The sequence below is a fragment of the Filicampus tigris genome, chromosome 22 (genome assembly GCF_054856515.1).
Source record: "Filicampus tigris isolate MCC_2025a chromosome 22, RoL_Ftig_1.0, whole genome shotgun sequence".
NCBI lineage: Eukaryota > Metazoa > Chordata > Actinopteri > Syngnathiformes > Syngnathidae > Filicampus > Filicampus tigris.
In genome coordinates this window covers 3,000,882-3,023,113 of record NC_141238.1, presented here as the reverse complement: position 1 = coordinate 3,023,113, position 22,232 = coordinate 3,000,882, and the positions used below count along the sequence as shown (strand labels likewise).

General features: G+C 46.6%; 2 protein-coding genes across 4 annotated transcripts in view; one reads left to right on the top strand and one right to left on the bottom strand.

The window, feature by feature from the left end:
• Nucleotides 1-1,851: 1,851 nt before the first annotated feature.
• Nucleotides 1,852-17,112, bottom strand: LOC147126488 (uncharacterized). Of its 3 annotated transcripts, none has more exons than XM_086021934.1 (23): nt 16,443-17,112; nt 10,492-10,694; nt 10,255-10,359; nt 10,079-10,174; nt 9,893-10,003; nt 9,644-9,767; nt 9,075-9,462; nt 8,941-9,008; nt 8,444-8,678; nt 8,180-8,367; nt 7,887-8,109; nt 7,582-7,799; nt 7,027-7,118; nt 6,782-6,939; nt 6,557-6,702; nt 6,250-6,487; nt 5,404-5,736; nt 5,144-5,286; nt 4,821-5,070; nt 4,484-4,608; nt 3,881-4,142; nt 3,707-3,810; nt 1,852-3,489 (listed from the first exon to the last, which is right to left on the bottom strand). In XM_086021934.1, exons 2-23 carry the CDS (start codon nt 10,627-10,629, stop codon nt 3,482-3,484), a joined length of 3,753 nt encoding a protein of 1,250 aa, XP_085878060.1. In that variant the 5' UTR covers nt 10,630-10,694; nt 16,443-17,112; the 3' UTR covers nt 1,852-3,481. The 3 variants fall into 3 exon arrangements, with proteins under 3 accessions (XP_085878060.1, XP_085878058.1, XP_085878059.1); XM_086021932.1 differs by lacking the exon at nt 16,443-17,112 and adding an exon at nt 11,670-12,004; XM_086021933.1 differs by lacking the exon at nt 16,443-17,112 and adding an exon at nt 11,670-12,003 and having other exon boundaries at nt 7,651-7,799.
• The window catches only part of LOC147126487 (uncharacterized), a 33,328-nt gene continuing 26,925 nt past the window's right edge, over nt 15,830-22,232 (top strand). The window contains exon 1 of the mRNA XM_086021935.1: nt 15,830-17,088. Coding sequence (XP_085878061.1) covers nt 16,377-17,088 — 712 coding nt within the window. The 5' untranslated portion in view covers nt 15,830-16,376. The remainder of the gene's footprint in view (nt 17,089-22,232) is intronic.

The window sequence follows — 22,232 nt, the reverse complement described above, 5'->3', positions numbered from 1 at the left end:
TAGTGGGCGCGCAACGCGCGCCCACTATATAGAGAAAAAGTCACCCGAAAATGACACTTTATACTTTATACATTTTTGACTTTTTACACATTTGACACTTTATAGTGGGCGCGCGTTGCGCGCCCACTATATAGGGAAAAAGTCACCTGAAAATGACACATTTTTGACTTTTTACACATTTGACACTTTATAGTGGGCGCGCAACGCGCGCCCACTATATAGAGAAAAAGTCACCCGAAAATGACACATTTTTGACTTTTTACACATTTGACACTTTATAGTGGGCGCGCAACGCGCGCCCACTATATAGAGAAAAAGTCACCCGAAAATGACACATTTTGACTTTTTACACATTTGATACTTTATAGTGGGCGCGCAACGCGCGCCCACTATAGAGAGAAAAAGTCACCCGAAAATGACACATTTTTGACTTTTTACACATTTGACACTTTATAGTGGGCGCGCAACGCGCGCCCACTATATAGGGAAAAAGTCACCTGAAAATGACACATTTTTGACTTTTTACACATTTGACACTTTATAGTGGGCGCGCAACGCGCGCCCACTATATAGAGAAAAAGTCACCCGAAAATGACACATTTTTGACGCGCGTTGCGCGTCACCTGAAAATGACACATTTTTGACATTTTACACATTTGACACTTTATAGTGGGCGCGCGTTGCGCGTCACCTGAAAATGACACATTTTTGACATTTTACACATTTGACACTTTATAGTGGGCGCGCGTTGCGCGCCCACTATGTAGGGAAAAAGTCACCTGAAAATGACACATTTTTGACTTTTTACACATTTGACACTCTATAGTGGGCGCGCAACGCGCGCCCACTATATAGAGAAAAAGTCACCCGAAAATGACACATTTTGACTTTTTACACATTTGACACTTTATAGTGGGCGCGCGTTGCGCGCCCACTATATAGAGAAAAAGTCACCCGAAAATGACACATTTTTGACTTTTTACACATTTGACACTTTATAGTGGGCGCGCAACGCACGCCCACTATATAGAGAAAAAGTCACCCGAAAATGACACATTTTGACTTTTTACACATTTGATACTTTATAGTGGGCGCGCAACGCGCGCCCACTATAGAGAGAAAAAGTCACCCGAAAATGACACATTTTTGACATTTTACACATTTGACACTTTATAGTGGGCGCGCAACGCGCGCCCACTATAGAGAGAAAAAGTCACCCGAAAATGACACATTTTTGACATTTTACACATTTGACACTTTATAGTGGGCGCGCAACGCGCGCCCACTATATAGGGAAAAAGTCACCTGAAAATGACACATTTTTGACTTTTTACACATTTGACACTTTATAGTGGGCGCGCAACGCGCGCCCACTATAGAGAGAAAAAGTCACCCGAAAATGACACATTTTTGACATTTTACACATTTGACACTTTATAGTGGGCGCGCGTTGCGCGCCCACTATGTAGGGAAAAAGTCACCTGAAAATGACACATTTTTGACTTTTTACACATTTGACACTTTATAGTGGGCGCGCAACGCGCGCCCACTATATAGGGAAAAAGTCACCTGAAAATGACACATTTTTGACATTTTACACATTTGACACTTTATAGTGGGCGCGCGTTGCGCGCCCACTATATAGAGAAAAAGTCACCCGAAAATGACATTTTTGACTTTTTACACATTTGACACTTTATAGTGGGCGCGCAACGCGCGCCCACTATATAGAGAGAAAGTCACCTGAAAATGACACATTTTTGACATTTTACACATTTGACACTTTATAGTGGGCGCGCGTTGCGCATTTTCAGGCATTTTGAAAAAAAAAATAAATAAAATACGACCACGAAGCTTTTCCCCTTTAGGATGCTTTATTTAGAATGATCCAGCTGTACAAAGTGTGAAATTCCTACATGACAAATTACAGCAATACATCCTGAATCAGACAAGCTTTTTAACAATGATAAAAATGACAACACGCATGAAATGGAAAAACTCAGTGACAGTGTGGGGGTTGGACTCCGCCAAGGCTGCCCTTTGTCACCGATTCTGTTCATAACCTTTATGGACAGAATTTCTAGGCGCAGCCGAGGTGTCGAGGGGGTCCGGTTTGGTGGCCTCAGTATTGCATCTCTGCTTTTTGCAGATGATGTGGTACTGTTGGCTTCTTCAAGCCGCGATCTCCAACTCTCGCTGGAGCGGTTCGCAGCCGAGTGTGAAACGGTCGGAATGAAGATCAGCACCTCCAAATCTGAGACCATGGTCCTCAGTCGGAAAAGGGTGGCGTGCCCTCTCCGGGTCGGGGATGAGATTCTGCCCCAAGTGGAGGAGTTCAAGTATCTTGGGGTCTTGTTCACGAGTGGGGGTAAGATGGAACGGGAGATCGACAGGCGGATCGGCGCAGCGTCTGCTGTGATGCGGACCCTGTATCGGTCTGTCGTGGTGAAGAAGGAGCTTAGCCGAAAGGCGAAGCTCTCAATTTACCGGTCGATCTACGTTCCTACTCTCACCTATGGTCATGAGCTGTGGGTCATGACCGAAAGAACAAGATCTCGGATACAAGCGGCCGAAATGGGTTTCCTTCGCAGGGTGTCCGGGCTCTCCCTTAGAGATAGGGTGAGAAGTTCGGCCATCCGGGAGGGACTCCGAGTCGAGCCGCTGCTCCTCCGCATCGAGAGGAGCCAGTTGAGGTGGCTCGGGCATCTGATTAGGATGCCTCCTGGACGCCTCCCTGGTGAGGTGTTCCGGGCATGTCCCACCGGCAGGAGACCCCGAGGACGACCCAGAACACGCTGGAGAGACTATGTCTCCCGGCTTGCCTGGGAACGCCTTGGGATCCTTCCGGAAAAGCTGGAGGATGTTGCTGGGGAGAGGGAAGTCTGGGCTTCCCTGCTGAAGCTGCTGCCTCCGCGACCCGACTTCGGATAAGCGGGAGATAATGGATGGATGGATGAAAAAATGACAACACGCATGAAATGGAAAAACTCAGTGACAGTGAAAAAAAGATCAAATAAATTAGCTTACAAAACTTTGGATCACATACAGCCATGTTTTAAATAAATAGAATTCCGCTTAAGACGTGTGACGTGATTAAGAAAGCAGAATGGATCTCACTCTTCAGCACTTGAAATTGTATCCAACAAAAGTGTATAAAATGAAGTAGAAAGGTCATAGATCGGACAAGTGAAGTGTCGTCAAGTACAAAAAACGGTTGTGGACGTTTGTTTGGGAAAAAAAAAAAAAAACGTCAGTGGTTCCGGAAGGAAGACCAGCATCGTGCGAGGACACTGACATATCCGCGTCCCTTCGGAGCGTCTTCGCTTGGGGGGTCGGGGGCTGGACGCGCCCAAATATGGCATCAGCGCAGACAATGACGTCACAGTTTCTTCAGTGCGAATGTCTCGCTTTAACATTCTTTTTCTTCTTCTACTTCCTTGTGGCTTCAGGATTTGGCACAGAGGCAAAGCGCCCTTTTATTTTATGACTCTGCAACACAGGGAGAGCGGTTTTTAAATTTCCCACTTCATTTGGTGGGGGGGGGGGGTTAGGTTATGGTCATCATATATAGCGAATGCATGTAACGCTTATTAACTTATTTTTTGTCATGCTAACAAATGTCATTTTTTATTAAAAAATGTTTGTTTTAAAAGTGGAAATACATAACATTATAAATTTCCATTTCCTTTTCTCCAAAATCACTCACCTATGACATCGGCCGCATCGTCGGGCTGCGGGTCGGACACGAGGTATTTGTCGCCAAATATCTTGACCAGCTGGTCGAAATATTTGCACTCCTGTTTGTCTCCTCTGCAAACACGAGACGCAATCAGCGTCGGCGTGCACCAAAGAGGAAATAGCGAGTACGCGCCAGGCTCACCTCCTGCCGTCGAGGAACTGCCGGAAGCTGTACTTGAGCCTCTTGATTCGGGTCTGGCACTGCTCGGGCGTGCGCTGGTAGCCCTGACTGGCTAGGGCGTCGGAGATCTGCATGTAGATGTGCTTGTTCTTGGTGCAGCCCTTCAGGTTCTCCTGCACGTCCTCGCTCCCCCACACACTCAGCAGCACCTCCGTCTCGCCGTCGCTCCACGGGTGCTTGGAGTTGTCCAACAGCCACTGGTTGCCCGGGGAAACCACAAAATCTGGAGGGGACAAATTGGAATTGTGGAAGCCTGCTGCGCTCACTTTGACATTGTTTTACATACATATATATATATATATATATATATATATATATATATATATATATATATATATATATATATATATATATATATATATATATATATACACACATATACATATATATATATATATATACATATACATATACACATATACATATATATATACACATATACATATACATACATATATACATACATATATATATATATATATATATATATATATATATATATATATATATATATATATATATATATATATATTTTTTTTTTTTTTTTTTTTTTTTGGGCTTCACCTCTAATGGGCTCGTATGTGCCGTTGTCGGGCTCGTCCGGCGCCGGGATGCCCACGACGGAGGGGTCCGACTTTAAATCCCGACTGAAGATTTCCTCCATTTCTCGGAAGAACTTGAAGTCCTGCCTGTGGAGAAAAGACGCAATTGGAATTTTCACCAAATAAATGTCACCAGTGCTTCTCAAAGTGTGCTATATAGAATTTCGTATTTAAATGTTGAGACTGCTTACTACAGTGTCTTAGCCTTTTTTTTTGTTTTTTTCTTTGAAATCCAATACAGCTCATTTGTATTTTTTGTATTTGTCGTAACTTTGCACCCGACATCAGGCGACACTGACTTTTCGTGGAGGAAGCCGTATTTAAGGCGCTTGATGCGGGTGTAGCACTGCTCGGTGGTCCTGGCGTAGCCTCGGTTGCTCATCCTCTCCGAGATGAACTCGAAGACGTGGCGGTTCTTCAGGCAGCCCCTCAGCGTCATCTGCACGTTGTCCTCCCCCCAGATCTCCAGCAGCGTGTGCGTCTCCCGGTCCGACCACGGCGTCTTCTTGCTCGGGTCGGGCACCAGGTGGCTGGTGGACGGCTGCTCGTCTGAAACGGAGGGACGTGAGAGCCTGCTGGACTTTCTGCTGCTCCAGATGGATTCCGAGGCCAGTGGACCTACAGGCGTCTGCGTAGCTTTCGTCGAGGGGTGCCAGGGACACCGACGCGGAAGAAGAGGAAGTGTCCGCGTCGTTGAAAAGGGAGTTGTCACCCAGCACCGGAGCCAGGAGGTTGAAGTAGCGAAAGCCTCCAGATCGGCCATTTCTGAAACAAACAAAAACCCGTAGTTGGCCAAGCGGGCTCGTTCTAAAAAAACAGCAAACAACCGACTGATAAGAGCGAAGTGACTTCCCCAACCCCCCCCCCCCCCCGCCCCCTTACCTGCGGCTATTGCAGTAGCGCCTGTAGGTCTTCTTCAGCCGCTTGATCCTGGCCTGGCACTGCTCGGCGCTGCGGGCGTACCCCGCCAGGGCCAGCCTCTCGGCGATGTCCGCGAATATGTGGCCGTTGCGGACGCACGTCTTCAGGCTGTGCTGCACGTCGTCGGCGGCCCACACCTCCACCAGGGCCTCCGTCTCCCGCTCGCCCCACGCCGCGCTCAGCGGGTCCGGCGCCCCGCCGTCCTGCTCGTCGCACTCGTCCGGCGGGGCCGCCTCGCCGCCCAACACTTGCTCCAGCTGGTCGTAGAACTTGCCATCGATTCGCCGTCCGCATCTAAATTGAAGAGCATGACCACGCTTAACTCCTTAACTGCCAGACATTTTCAGACCCGCTTCAGGATTGAAATTAAAAATATATATATAAATAAATATTCCTGGGATTGAATGGCTGGACTGCGAAAAGACGTATAAAACCGTTTTTTGTCAGTGAATGAGTGAAAGCAGCACTGGGCAAGTGCGCAACTCTTTTGATGAAACATTGACTTGCAAGTACAGCAGTTGATTGGGACTTCATGCCCTGAGGGGGTCTGCATCGTTTTCACTGGCACAAAGCAATTTTGCGGAGGGTGCGATATACCCCGGCACACAAAAAAATACAAATGTCCTGAATTGCTTTACGGCATACTCGCTTTCGCTATAAGGACGGCTCAGGACTTCACGACGCTGCGCGCTGGCACGCATGGGAAATGTGGTTGATTTTTGTCAAAACACTACCGCTTTTGTCCACACGGCGGCGCCATAGTCAACAAAAACGGACACGTGAAAGGACGATGGATTCGGCACTCACTTCTTCCTCTCGTAACACTTGAGAAAGTTACTCTTCAGCGTCTTGACTTTCTCGTGGCACTGCTCCGGCGTTTTGCCGTAGCCGAGGTCGTGCAGCCGCCGGGAAATTTCGGCGTAAACGTGGCCGTTGGGGACGAATCCCGTGAGCGAGCGCTGCACTTCCTCCTCTCCCCAGATATCGATCAGCGCCGACGTCTCCTCGTCCGACCACGAGCTGGCGGACGTTCCCGCTTCTCCCTCTGACGGAGGCGGCCAAACATTGACGTTTTTGCGCGATGACGCTCAAAAATCCTCCTCCTCATCCGTACCTGCTTCAGTCACCGAGTCGCCGTTGGAGTCTTCCGATATTTCAATGGGGTCTGTGACTACGGCGGTGGAGGTGGACGGACGCTTGTCCAGGATTTGTTCCATCAAATCGAAGAACTTGAAATTGACCTTCTCGCCCCCGGATGCGCTGCGGACAAGAAAGCAAGGACGGACATTTCCAGATTTGAACAGGCTTGCTTGAAAAGGAGCCCTCCTGTTTGTTTGACCTCATGCCGTCCCGACACTGCCAGTAGCCCGTCTTGAGCCGTTTGATTCGGGTGTGGCACTGCTCGGCCGTGCGGGCGAAGCCGTGTGCCGAGAGTTTCTCGGATATTTCGCTGAAAATGTGAACGTTGGGTGGGAAGCCTTTCGTGTTCTGCTGAAGCTAAAGGAATGAAAAGCAGGAATAAGACATTGACACACACGCGGCGGAGTATGGAGTTATGTGCGAAGCGGAGGGAAAAAAGCTGACTTGCGATTCACCCCAGAGCTCCAGAAGGATGACGGTCTCTTTGTCTGCCCAGGGCACTTTCTTCCTGTCATCCTGGAGGCTGACAAAAGACACTGAAGGCACAGATAAACGAGGAAAACGGGAATCAGCAGGTTATCACTTGGGGCTCCCTCTAGTGGTACAGCATGTGAACGTATCACCGAATGAAATGCTCAAACGGCATAATATTTCATTTCAGCTGCAGAAACCTTTTTTGTTTTATACCAGCACGTTAGACTTGTTAAAGAAGAACATTTGTTCTTTCTCATAATATGTTGTATGCGCACCCACTAGTCCAAACACAGCATTCGCGTTTGTGGAATATGAGGTAAAAAGCAAAATGCTCCCGTTCTTTCCCCCTAGGTCAGGTGGCGGCCATTTTGCTGTTGACTGAAAATGACGTCACGGTTGCCGAGGGCTCAGGTAACGGCCAATCACGGCTCACCTGTTTTCTGAAGCTGAGTGGTCGTTACCTGAGCACCGAGCGAGTGTCATGACAGATCAGGTTGAACTTTTAACGGAGTGCAAAATATTTACATTTAAAAGTTTCCCAGCATCTATTTAGGTCCAACTGTGGACGTGGCGGTGGACCGTATCTCTCCGTACCGACATCCTGAATGGAGCAGGAGGGCGAGTCGTTGTCGTCCGTCTCGGCCGAGGCCTCGTTCGGCTGCGGCGTCGATCGGTGTTCTTTGAGTAGAAACCTCGCCAGCTCGTTGTAGAACTTGCACTGAACTTGCTCCAGTCCCTGCATGCTAAGCACAGAGACGACGAAATGGAGCTCCGATAAAAAATAAAAATAAAAAGATAAACCAGAAGCATCTTTTCCTCAGCACACGTACTTGTTTTCGTAGCACTGCCTGAAACTGGACTTGAGCCTTTTGAGCCTGGTTTGGCACTGCTCGGGCGTCCTGGAAAAGCCCTGCGTGGCCATCTTGGTGGAGATGATGGGGAACATGTGCATGGTTCGGTTGGTCCCTCTCAGCTCCTGCTGCATCTTCTCTTGGCCCCACGTGTTGATGAGCGCCAGCGTCTCCGGCTCTGTCCACGGCACGTTTCTCGTTCCTTCAAAGAGATGAGCTGAATTTGAACATACTTGCCACAAACATTTTGTCGCAAAATGCCGGCACCGTACCCATTTCCTGACTTGTCTGCCCCACGATCTGCAAGTCCTCGTCGCCGTCCCGAGACTCGTCGTCGTCGACGACCTCGTCGGCGTCGTACGCCAGGTCGGGCGCGGCGGCGGCGGCGGCGGCCGAGGCCGGCGAGCCCAGCACTCGCTTCATGTGCTCGTAAAACGTGTGCTCCACTCTGGACGTGCCTCTGAGGGAGACGGCGCTTCAGTTGCGGTGAGGGCGAAACATAGACAAGCGGCGAGCGGGAGGAAGGCGCCACTGACTTATTCTGCCGGAAGCCTTTCTTCAGGCGCTTGATGCGCGTCTGGCACTGCTCCACCGTCCTCTTGAAGCCCCTCTCGGCCATCTTGTGGGCGATCTGGACGTAAATGTGGCGGTTCTTCAGGCAGCCCTTCAGGGCCCGCTGCACCGAGGCGTTCCCCCAAATGTCCAGCAGGTGGAGCGTCTCCTCTTCCGTCCAGGGAAGCTTCGCGTCGCCGGCGGGACCTTCGTGAGCGTCTTAACCATCACCAGACAAAAACATTCCAAAATTTGGAAATGTCCCCATTTTTGGAAGCCCTTTTTCCAATCCAGATAAAAAATAAATTAGGTAATTAACTCATTAGCCGTCAGACATTTTCAGACCCTCTTTTACCGTAATGCGTGAAAAAAAAAAAAAAAATCGAAAATAAATTCCTGGGACTGAATGGCTGGGCTGTGAAAAGACGAGTAAAAACGTTCTCGGCCGTGAATAAATGAAGTACATTTCCACGATACAAACCTGTATAATCCCCCCATATGGAGATTAGAGGAGATTCACCAGAATTTTCATCATCCACTGAGGACTCTCTGCAAAGGTGGAAAAAAAGCATTGTATTTTTGGATTCAATGACGTGCAGCGTTCGTTTGGCTTACAAGAACGACGAGGCGTCCATCCTGTGCTTTGCCGGCGTCTCCACGCCGCCACTCAGCCTCCTCTTTCTGAGCGCCCGCCCCCCTCTGAAGCTGTGGCTGAGCTCACTGGCCACCGGCACCTCGGCCTCGGCGTCGTTGGACGTGGTGAGGTCGATGGTTTCGTCGCACGAGTTCTGCTTCCTCGCCTCGTGAGATAATTCCCGAAGCCTCTTGCTCGCCGCCTCCGGGGTGCTCGTGTCGGTGGGCGCGTCGGGGCGGGCGTGCTGCTCGGAAGGCCGAGGGTCCCGGTGAGCAGGCAGGTAGGAGGTAGCGTCCGTGGCGGCTTTGGTCCCCGGAGGAAGTGACATGGAGGTGAGGATGCAGTCGTCCATCGGTAATAGCCTCGGATCTACGGAGGAACAAAGAAACGGCGCTCTTAATTAGCCATTGCCGCTAACGTGAGAACATGTCATATTCCTCTTCCCTCTTTCACACACCACCAAAAGGCGACGACAAAAGCTAAAAGTGACGTCTAATCTTTATTTGAACAATCTCGTTAGCTACTGTTACATTGTTTTCTGCGCAATTACCTTTCTCCTCAAAATGCCCAAGGTTTCTGTGGTGTTCAAGTAGAGCCTTCATGTCGGCTGGTGGGAAAAAGGATTGTAAACAGTCGCTGAGGAAGGACGGAGCGTCTCCGAGCAAGGCTGCCAGCTGAGGAGAGAGGAGACCATCACGCATCCTCAAAACAACATGTCATTCAAAATAACAACAAACCGTGTCCATACACTGGAAACCACAACAACTGTCGCGCGGCGGGTGTTGATGCAACAAGGCACCTGTGTGAAGTCGGGGACCGGGAGCAGCTCCTCCAGTCGGGATATGAACTCCCACACCAGCATCTCCAGCGCCGCGTGATACTTTGGCCCGAAGTACACAGGAAAGATCTCCTACGACAAGACAGAGGAAGCGGCTTCCGTGTCGAACTAATCCAGGAGACGTTCGTCAACGGCGTGTCATCGCACCTCAAAAAAGTACTTCCTCTCCACTGGATCCTCCAGTAACGAGTGCACCAGCTCCACAAAGTTCACCTCCGACTCCTCCACCAGGTCGATGGTGCTCTGTCAACACACAACACAAATCCCATTTAGGCAAGCTTGAGTTGAAAGTTTTTGGGTTTTTTTTTTTTTTTTTTACTCACATGGTGATCCTTGGCTGTGCTGACGGGAGCTTTGATTCTGTCCAGATGGGGCTGCATAGTTCGCATATCCGCCGGCTGCTCACCTCGACACAACTCAAGAACCAGCTGAATCGACACACACGCACGCACACGCGCACACACACACCCACACACACACACACACACACAAAACCCATCCGACCATTTTCAATTCGCCCTGCTGGAAAATAAAGTGCTGAGAGATGTCTTATTACTGACCCTGGCCCTGAGTCCCAGGGTGAGCTGAGCCCTCTGGCTGTAGCTCATGAGCTCGGGGACCAGCTCCGTCACCATGGTAACAAACTCCTCCAGCATGCCGTAGTGGTCCACCAGTCCCTGTTGCACGACGCGCCACATCGCAGCCGACAGCAGCTGCAGGGGCGGGGCCAGGAGGCGCAGGTAATGCACAGGGAGGTCGTTAGCTGGGAAAGACAACCAGGAAAAAAAACAGCTTTCAATTATTTGACTTGTGGAACTTGCTTTCTTATAATCCTTTTTGTATATTACACAGAGGAGCCAATCACTGCCTGAGTTCAGTTCAGTTGTATTGAACATTTCAGTACAATTACTTTGCATTCAATCCTGAACTGCTTTTAAACTTTTGCTCAGGTATATTTTTCATTTGCTTCTAAGTCGCAACGCATTTTAATGGAATCATGATTCAAGTAAGTCACTTTATACAGCTGCCAAATGTTCAACATGGATCAAATCTGGACGGCACTTGGTTTGACTTGCCTTCAGGCCACATTAACATTCACATTATGCATAATAGGCACCACATTTGCAAGTAATTGATATTATTATGACATTATTATCACTGATGTGTGCACCGACAACTACAATGTTTTGTTTTGACGTCATGTTATTTCGGATTGTATTTCTTTTCTAATTTAAAGTGTGCTTCCTTTAATAAATGACAAATAATTGAATTTGGAGGCACGTCGTGGGAGGAGCTTATTTGCTCTATCAAAGCAAAACATCACCTCATTTGGGGTTGCCAATTAAGTCTTATATCCACTTCATGACAAATGTAACCCATTTTTTACTGGTCTTATTAGCATCCTGGCTAGCAATCTGATTCACCCACACCCCTCACCCGCAGGCCCTGCACGCATTGGCTCCCATGGCAACAACATCCATCCCATAATATGTCGTCGACAGCACAAGTGTCAGCTGATCAGACAGATAGTAGGAGCCCCCAGGACAGCACGGTGATGCTAAATAAACAGCTACACTTCACATGCTAATTCGTGTTATGCATTAGCAAACACGCACACTAGCCGGAACGTGAACGCGTCCTTTTCGTCACCTTAGGTCCCTAAAACCTGACAAAGCTAGTCAATGAACCCGCTTCGGTGGCTTTTTCTGCTTTTAGCGGAACATGAAAGAAGACGCACCTCGACTGCTGCCATTTTCAGCTCCTCGTTTTATTTCCATTTAGCAGCTGACTGACAAAACCCGCGCGGACCCCACCACTCGGGCTGGGAGTACGTCGAGTGGGGGCACAAAAAAGCGTGACAATAACCGCCGAACTCTGCCAGCTCGCGTCGTTAGCTCCGTTTGGTAGCCGGTAGCCGTTTCGGGCTGGTGTTTTTAGCCTGGTAGAAAGGGGGAGGAGAGGCGGAACGGAACAATGGTCGCTGGTCTCATCCGCCTCAGTCCAGATCACAGCAAACCCCTTTCCTGGTTGGCTGACGAAGACCGGAACGAACCAGTTGTAGCGGCTTTGTGACGCTAGGTGGCGACATCGCTTTTACGTTCACTTCCGGTCTCTGCTGACGTTAAAACTACAGGCGGATTTAGAAAAAAAAAAAAAAAAACATTCTGAAAAAAAGTAACGCAACATTGAACAGAACATTACATTCATGCACATTTACATGCATTTTTTCTTAAATCGCTGCTCTGTGAAGCATGGTGGTTAAATTCACTTCCGGATTGTGCCGACGTCACACATCTGCGTATTAAAACAATTTAACAGAACGTTACATTTATACACTATTAAGTTCATTTTTGGTCTTTTTAAATAAGTGCTATATGACGTAAGGTGGTGAAATCCCCTTTGCATTCACTTCGGGTCCGTGCCGACGACATTCATGGCCTCAGGCGGTTTCAGAAACAAAAAAGGATTAAAGAAGACATGACTCCAAAAAGACTGGAATTTATATTAAGGCAACAACTGCGAGCCCTTTCCTCGCGAATTTCTTTAGTTTTTATTTGTTAGATTTATGTAAAATGTTCAGCCTTACGGTATTTTGTTTCGTTCCTTTCTTTTTAATTGTTTGTAACAAGACGTTTACCATGACCAATAATGCTGATGAATATTGCATTCATCATCAAGCTTGAAGTTGATTTTTTCTTTATTCACCAAGTAATAAAACAAAAGCATCGCAGTGCTTTATGACGGTAGGTGGTATGATACATGAAATACATAATACAGATCTCTTGTACATTCACTTTCTGTCAAAGATGACGTCAAACTTGACCTCATGAGGATTAAAAAACGACAAGGAACATCATTTATAGACTTATTAAAAATGTTTTGAACCAATTATTTCTGATATAAAACCCTTAGTGAAACATAGATATGTTCATAAATGTCTGTAGTTTATTGACAATACTATATTACTTTGAAAAGAGAGAACCAATTTCCTCCTTTTCCCCACCAGAGGTAGACATACACCGGAAGAAAAAAATCACGCTGTAACTCGAGCTGTGAACAGTGACCTGAACCAAATCCACTGGACTGACAAGAACCCTCCCATGAAACGCACAAGTCCGAACAGGCACTCGAGCATTTCAATGCTTTTCTAATTAGCAGGAGCTCAGAGTGACTGTTTCCACCGACAGATTGGCTGAGCCCTTGTAGCAGATTGCGGAAAATCACCTAATTAAGACACGCACGCGCGCACACATACACGCACACAAGCGCACACAAATTGCAGTTTTTGAAAGATTGTTATTTGGCCTTTGTTGTGTAATTATAGCAAAAGAGGAAGGATGGGAGCGAGTGTTAGCGAGGATTATTGCAGATCAAATGTTCTGTTCAACCTCAATTAACTGCCCAGCGTGTTGAAATGTGTTCAACATTACCTTGATAAATAATTAAGTTTAGATGCACCTCTTTTGCAGCAGATAAGAAAGAAAGTCATGTTTGGGGAGGAGGACTGGAATTAAAGATTTTCCCACCTTGAGAGTGTTGAAAGAAGAATTGTTTAGTACATATGCTCAAGGAAATCAACTCTTTTTTTCAATTTTATTTTTTTAAGTAGTCTCAACGTGGTGACTGATTAATATTGCATTTGTGCAATAAGAATTCAGCAGCAAAATATGCCGATTTTTGTCCATCTCGGGCGGTGTGATGTCATTTTCAAGTGGCAAAATGGCCGCCCCGGATAAAAACAGGTGGATTTTGCTGCTTAATTCATATTACGCAAACGCAATATTAATTAGAATACCGTGTTTGGAATAGCGTGGCCACATATTATTGTAAAGAACATTTCTGACTTGACTTCCCCTTTAGGTAACTATAGTGTCTCCTATATGATGATGTCTGTTAGCTTCGTTAGCATGATGCCTGACAGCAGACCCAAACTGTTATTTGGATTTTGGTTGAAATCCATTAATTGTGTCAGCCATTTCCCGCCACTATACTTCCCCTATAGCAAGTCTTTCCAGGCCTATACACTAATGAGCGGATTTCCCAGGGTGCCAGGCTACCTTTAACAATGCTGGCACGGAGCTAGCACATCATTTGCTGCCACGCTCGACTAGTAAGTTAATCCAGCGGGGACATGAGTGACATGGCGATGCAGTAAAGTAGACAGTGTAATAACACTAATCACTTAGTGGAGTTCATTTACAGCACTAAAACAAAGGTCAGCGACACTGACGGGGCCTCTAAGGACGGCCTGGTGTTTACTGGCGAGCCGAGCCCGGAGGATAAGCGGCCGGATGCCGCGCAGGGACATCCACAGCTAGTTGGTATGTGCGGGAGCACACGGGCTGCCCGGACTTGGCACAAGACAGTGGACAGGTGGGATGCTCAGCCGGCCAATGTGCCTTAACTTGCTCAAGTGTGTGTGGTAATGACTTTTTCGCTTTTGTGTACATGTGTGTGCGCGATTAGAGCCGGGTGGCGGGCGGAGGAGCTTGTCAGAAGTTATCTGCCCATCTCATCTCATCATAGCCGCTCTGGCGGATTCCCTCGATGGCTCAACAGCCAGCCAGCCGCCGCGCTGCTGTCAATCGGGCCGTCGACGGCAGCGCAAATCGATGCCAATCTCCTTTGCTTTCTATTTTTAGCTCAGCCCACGGGGTCTTTGATAAGGATGCTCTCGCTCCCTGCCCCCACCCCACCCCTTTTTTTTCCTTCACCTCAAATGAGCAGGAGCCCTCGCAACCTCTTTCTCCTAGCCTGCTGATGAGATCTGATAAGAGACGAGATGGAGCTAAAAGCCCGCTGCTCCGAGGGGGCTTTTATGGTGAAGATTGATGAGCGGACCGCTATTACACGCGCTATCAAGCCGACATGTTGTTGTATTGTTTAGTCTGAGATGTGATTGCATTTCAACTTTTCACTTTTGTGCCGGCCAATGCGCAATTGTGAAATGTAGTCACGTCTCATGTAGTCTGAGCTAATTGTGAAACGTTTCGCGCAAAACTGGCCTTCAAATTACAATTATGAGTTACATTTCTCACAGTAGTTAATTAATGAAGGAATGGCATTATGTGGTGTGTAAATATAGCTACAGTTCCGATTGTGGATTATTTGTACACTTGACACTCACAGCATACTTCATTAGATACGTCGTATGGAAAATAGTAAGCTACATTTGATATTGACACAAGGTATCGAAACCTCACATAGGCTGCCGATACCAATCACCGATACCAGTCGCTGGTGCTCTCTTGTTACACATTCTCCCCAAATTCCAAATGGCCAGCACGCCCCTGCCCCGTGCTATGCTATCCTGCATGTTTTAGATTCCCTCCTTTCATTCTCCCCCTTAACCTCCCTCCTTCAACACACCTGAGTCAAATGCCCTTGTATTAGACATTTTCAGACCAGATCTTTTACCTTAAAGTTTGAACATTTGAAAATAATACAAATTCCTGGGATTGAATGGCCGGACTGTGAAAAGACAAATAAATAGTCGATGGCAGTGAATGAGTTCAGGTTATTTCCAGTAGTGTCCAAGTGCACTGGTTCACACAGAGAGCTGTTTCTAATATTTGGGTTTCCTTAGTGAACAATGAGAAGTCTGAATCTGTCCTTCAGGCGCTTGCACATAAATAATCAGGATCGCCCCGTGAGCTCGACGTCAACGGCAATCACTGCGAGGGGGTGGCGTTGCACGTTAATTGCAGTTGACGTATCGCCGAGGTGAGATAAAAATGCTTTTGTTTTGAAGTGCTTTGAAAGGCGGCGAAGAGAGTTCTCCTCTGCTAATTAACAGTGAAGAAGAAGAAGAAGAGTAGTAGGAGGAGGTGGGGGCGGACTAATCGTGGCGCTTTTGCGACCCGTCTAACTTTGAAGCGGCGTGAGCGTGCGCATGCAGCGGCCCGCTGGGACGACAGACTGTTGCGCAACGGCGAGGTCACGGGTCTGACCAGGGTGACCCGCGGCGGTCGGCAACAGCTGCGCATTTCGCACCGTACCCTTCGGCCGAGTAACTCTTTGAAAGTTCATGTGACGACGCAGTAGGGGCAAAAGTCTTGGGACACCTTCCATTTTTAGGATCGCGGGTGAGCTGGAACCTATCCTAGCCTAAGTCTAGGTTCTGTCCAAATGGACTTCCTAGATCAGGGCTGCCAGTGATCTAGATACTTTCTTTATTACAACAGGAGGGGAGAGGAAGTGACGTCAGAGTTTGGACGTGGACGGTATCGATTGCACTGCTGCACTTTCGCCTTCGAATCTACCTCACCTGCGCGTTGCGTTTTTACTCTTTTTAATTTTTGGAGACTATTTTTATCTTATTTTTTATTATTATTTATTTAAATTTTTGTTAATCTCTGGGTCGCTTGATCTCGCGGACTAGCATACAGCTAGCTTGAGACGGAAACGGGCTAGCTTGGGGCTAGCTTGGAGCTAGTGTATTAAAATGCCTTCAGACGACAGCGACGAACACAATGGCCTGCTGGAGAAGGCAAATAAAACAATCTCTGACCTAAGAAGGGATATTCGTCGTCTCTCAGAGGAGCTCCATGAGAAGGAATCGGTCATCTCTTGCTTCGCGACCCCTTTCCCCGAACTCTCCGCGGTGGTCATGAGGAGGCGCGCTCGTGAAATCCTGTCGGCGACAATGACGGCTGAGGCGGCTGGCCTCTCGGACACGGCGAGGTGGGATCCAATTGCCTGCCCGGGGCCATCCTGCTCGACACCGCTGCAGAGTGACACCTGGGTCAAGGTGGTGTCCCGCGGCCGGAGGGCCGGGGAGCCACCCCACCGCCCCCAACTGGTCCTGGGGAATCGGTTCGCCGCCCTGGCGAGTGAGTCTCCTGTTCCCATCACTGCACTACAGCAGTCGGAGACACCGACTGCTGCGTCCGACGCTGGGGCTGTGCTCCCAGGGGCTCCCTCGGATTCCCCGCCACCCACGGCGACGACCTCGGCCGGGAACCCCATGTTGGGCGGGTCCGCCGGTGACACGGCCGTCCACTCACGCGTCGGGCTGCTCCGGGACGCGGTGTCCCGGTACAAGGGTGGTCGTCATCACCAGCATCATCGGCGACACTCATCGGTGTCATCCACCGTCTTCACTCGGCCTCGGCGGAGCCATCCTGGACAGTGGGGTCGTGAATCTCCCGCCGGTGGTGAGTCCCTTGGCGTTCCCTCCTCACGTCACCCACCAACCACCGTTATAATTGGCGACAGCACCATTAGACGTACTCACTATCCCGGCTGCGTCACCCTGTGATCTTATTGTTGACAATTTTAACCTACATCTTAAATCATCATTAGATTCAGTAGATCCACTTTTAATTAAAACAACAAAAACAAAGACTGTACCCCCGTGGAGAAACAATGCTATCAAAATATCAAAGAGAAAATGCAGGAGTGCAGAGAGGAGGTGGAGAAAAAGTAAACTTACAGTACACTATGAAATTTTATGCGAACAACTGAAATCCTACAATAAAACAGTAAAACTGGCAAGATCTTCCTATTTCTCAAACCTCATTACAGTCAATAAAAACAACCCCAGGGTTCTCTTCTCCACCTTTGAACTTTTAACTAGTTCTGATTTTAATAAGTCCCCACAGAGACCAACAGGTGCTCTCTGTGAGGACTTTGCAGACCACTTCAGAAGTAAAATCGATGACATAAGATCCAGTCTTTTAGCCCGTCAAAACACAAGTTTTAATAAACCCGGACAATCATATTTACATGAGGAAACACTGGAAAGTTTTGCCCTGGTTGATGCACGGACACTTGTTCGAGTTTTCTCCCAGGTAAACCCAACAACCTGCCTTTTGGATCCAATTCCCACATTTCTTTTTAAGACATTTTATGGATTTTTTGAAGAACAAATTTTAAATATAGTCAATTGCTCTCTTCAGACAGGCGTCTTCCCCGCTGCCTTTAAAACGGCGGTGGTGAAGCCCCTTCTGAAGAAGAGCGGTTCTGACCCGAGCGTTTTTAATAATTACAGACCCGTATCCAACTTACCGTTTTTAAGTAAGATTTTAGAAAAACTGGTTTTCATCCAGTTGAAACATTTTTTAAATACAAATAATATTTTGGAGAAATATCAATCTGGTTTTAGGATGAACCACAGTACGGAGACTGCTCTTTTAAGCATTTTAAATGATATTAGGTGCACTGCAGACGTGAGAAAACTCACAGTCTTGGTGCTACTGGATCTAAGCGCTGCTTTTGATACAGTAGATCACCAAATTTTATTAAATAGACGTAAAAATCTAGTGGGCATCTCTGGTACTGTTTTTGACTGGTTTTATTCCTATCTCACAGACCGATATTTCTTTGTAAGTATGGATACTTGTTCCTCTAAAACTCATGAAATTAAATGTGGGGTTCCTCAAGGTTCGATTTTAGGCCCCCTACTTTTTAATCTTTATATGCTTCCCCTCGGGGATGTCATCAGGGGACACGGCATCAGCTTTCACAGCTATGCTGATGACACGCAGCTGTATATTGCCGTGTCTCCTGATGGCACAGGACCCATTGATACCCTTTTAAATTGCATTTTAGATATCAAGTCATGGATGGCAGATAATTTCCTACAGCTCAATCAGGACAAGACTGAGGTTTTAGTTATCGGTCCCGAAGGTCAGAGAGAGAAGCTTTTACCAAAACTACACATTTTTAATCCCTCACATTGTGTGAAGAACCTTGGCGTCATTTTTGACTCTGAGCTCAGTTTTATTCCTCATATTAAAAATGTAACCAAGATTGGTTTTTATCACCTTAAGAATATCGCCAGAGTCCGCCCGTTTCTCTCTCAGGCTAACACGGAAGTGCTGATGCATGCCTTTATTTCCTGTCGTTTAGATTACTGTAATGCCCTGCTCTCTGGCCTCCCGAAAAAGAGCATTTCACCACTGCAACTACTGCAGAATTCAGCCGCTCGGGTGCTGACGAGAACCAGAGGGCGGGAGCACATTACGCCAGTTTTGAAATTGCTGCATTGGCTCCCTGTGTGTTTCAGGATCGATTTTAAAGTACTTTTATTAGTTTATAAATGTGTTAATGGTCTTGGGCCATCTTATTTATCTGATTTGCTTTTATCATACCAGCCCTCGCGGATCCTGAGGTCCTCTGGCGCCGGCCTTTTATTTATTCCAAGGGTGAGGACCAAAATGCATGGCGAGGCTGCATTCAGCCGTTTTGGTCCTCACCTTTGGAATAGCCTGCCAGAGGACGTCAGGTCTGCAGAGACTGTTGATATTTTTAAGAGGAAGCTCAAGACACACCTTTTTAGTTTGGCTTTCAACAACTTTTAAATAATTTATCTTTTCTTTTGATTGAAGATAATTCTATGTTTTGCTTTGAATGTTTTAAAGCACTTTGAGTTGCATTTTTATGTATGAAAAGTGCTATATAAATAAAATGTGATTGATTGATTGATTGATTGATAGCGTACGGGGCCGCCTTCATGTGGTTTTACGTCAATGGCAGTGAATGAGTTTTAAAAAATTGGGAGTATTTGTCGAGTGCAAGATGATAAAAAAAGGTCAATAAGTATTGTTTACTAAAGCAATCCACAATTTCAAACGACACTCCTTCTTGTGTACGAGATGTGCAGAAATACCAAAATAAATACATTTAAAATGAATCGTAAAAGCTCATGTATGATATTAATTGACAAAGAGGAAAACAAAGGACATTTTGGCGATAATTATAGTTAGTTTTATAAACATAAGTTGCAGTTTCTGTTTTTTACTTTAAAAGCATTTCCGTTTTTATTTTATTCCTTTAATGACAATGTTTTTTTTTGTTGTTTTTTTTTCAATTTTAGCTGTAGTTAATTTGCTCAGGAATTTTTGTCAGGAAATGACTGTTAGGAATTCCTAAACGAGGACCCCGGGGGGTGCCCTGCAACCTCGTCAGGGGAAAAGTAGTAAGCTCCATGGTCAGACGCGCTTGAAGCCATTTTCACACCGAGGCAGATGCGATGACATCATCTTTAAGTCTTATCTTGATTGGCTGGTAGAGTCCGAATCTCTAATGTAGGACTTTCCCCCCCCCGTTTTGGTCCTTCCTTGCTTTCTCTCTGGAATGTTAAGACTTCCTTTTTCCTCTAACCGTCCTTGCCAGGTTTTCTGATACTTTTTATTGTATAACGGCAAAAATGAATCCCCACTCATCTTCCTGACTGTTTTGACTCCAATATCGCATCGCATTTAATTTACTGCCCATCATCCTTGGCTGCGTGTTGTTTGGCAAGAGCGGAGTCAAACATTTTCCCTCTAATTGGATGTTTTTGTGGATGCCGGATTAATCAGCCGCGGGATATTTAATGTTGTTTGGGCAGCTGAGAGGTAATACAGCCAAGCCATTAACATATCATTAAAGAGTCCTAAGCACTGTAATTGCAGGCAGAACGCTGACGCTTCAGTCTCATTAAGTGGACACGGCGTGGCGTGGAGGTGGCAGCTTTTCTTAAGTGAGCTGTGGAACAAATGTGCGCAACTCAGCACGCGGCTGTCACGGCGGGACGTCTGCGGGTCACACTCCCGGCAGAATGGTTGCGCTTCAGGCCGAGAGTCATTACTAGGAGAAAGGAAGACTCATTTTCAGGGCTAGAGTTAAAGAGGTATTTGTTATACAATGACATTTTCTATATAAAGACAGATGACATGATAATGTCATTCGTTTGCCAAGGTAGTGGCGCCACAAAATATCAGTATTGTAACCGTACAGTTGTATTGTTATCAACAGAATGGATACACCAGTGTCAAATATACATTTGCTGTAGCTAGGCAACCATCTTGCTCTTGAATAACAATGACTGTTTTATTATTATTTTCCTAGTATCATTGAGGGAGATTTTTTTGTATGCTTCAGGGGCAAGATTGTATGTGGTCTTTTATGTTATACACCCTAAAAAAAAATCCTTTGGTTGCATTGGACATACTGACATTTCAGACATATACATTGGTTGCGCATGATTAAAAGGTCTTCGATTAACATTTCATTTGATTATTATTCAGAAAAAGAGTAGAACATTTCCATCATTTAACCACATTTGAATCATGTTCAACCGAAAGTACTTTTTTTTTTTTTTTTTCCAGTGTATAGTGTCTCCCAACCTGAGGCGAAGCAAATTCTTTAGAAAAATCTCTCTTGCACACCACCAAACCAGTGGATACACAGATGAACTCATTCACTGCCAGACATTTTCAGACCCTCTTTTACCCTAAAAAATTTGAAAAAAATATCAATAAATTCCTAGGATTGAATGGCTGAACTGTGAAACGACGAATAAATACGTCAATGGCAGTGAATGAGTTCATTACACTGGTGAACGCTGTTTTTAACACATTTTTTCAGTGCGGAATCCAGAATTGACTTTTTCTCTATCATGTCAAGTTTTTGAGCTAGGATCCCCGTTTTCTTAAAAAAAAAAAAGAAATAAAAGTGTATATATGTAAATGAAACCGTTGACCTTCTGCCATCTAGTGGAAGCGTATTTAATTGCTCTGCTCGTCGTTAGCATAGATCGAATTTTCAGTGCAGTGTTTGTGAATCACTGCTATAGATTTTCTGCTAAGATGTGTCGACTGTAAATGCCGTTCAATATCAAATGTTATAAAAGGAGCGTTGGGTTTAATACTCAGGAGGAGAGGCGATCTCTGCGTGCATTTGCGCATCACAACAGCTCCCCCGTGCTCGCGTTGAGTCATCCGCGCTGTCTACGGGGCCTCGTCCGTGTCAATATTTGACCGCCTTTGCGCTTTAATTACAGATTCTGTGCTGTAGCCCAAATTTCGGGGATTATCCAATTATCGCTTGCGTGCCGACAAACACGAGGGTCTCTTTGCCTTTCGGTAATTGGAATGAGGAACCAGCGCTCAAAGGAGAGGCCTATCACTGAGAATTATTGAACAGAGGAGTTTAAAAAAAAAAAAAAAAGAGAGAGAGAGTGTTCCTGTGTGTGTGTGGTCTGCTTGTGGATTTCTTCTGATTTCATCAGGAGAAAAAAAAAAGAAGGCCAGGGCGATTCCCGAGCAAACGCCGTCCAGCTGGTGCGTGTAGGCGAGCAAACAATCCTCCCAAGACTCACGGCTCAACTTTGCCGGCTATCACGTAGCGCTGATTAAAGGCTTCTTTATTGTTTAATGAGGCAGAAGTTGAAGTAGATTTAGCGCACCTATCAACGTGACATCGCACCGACAGGCAGACTGAAACGCCGCTCATATAGCGGCTGTCTTAAAAGCGTGCTACGAGATTCCCCGCACATGTTGCCAAGTGCAGACAACCAGCGGACCGCATACAC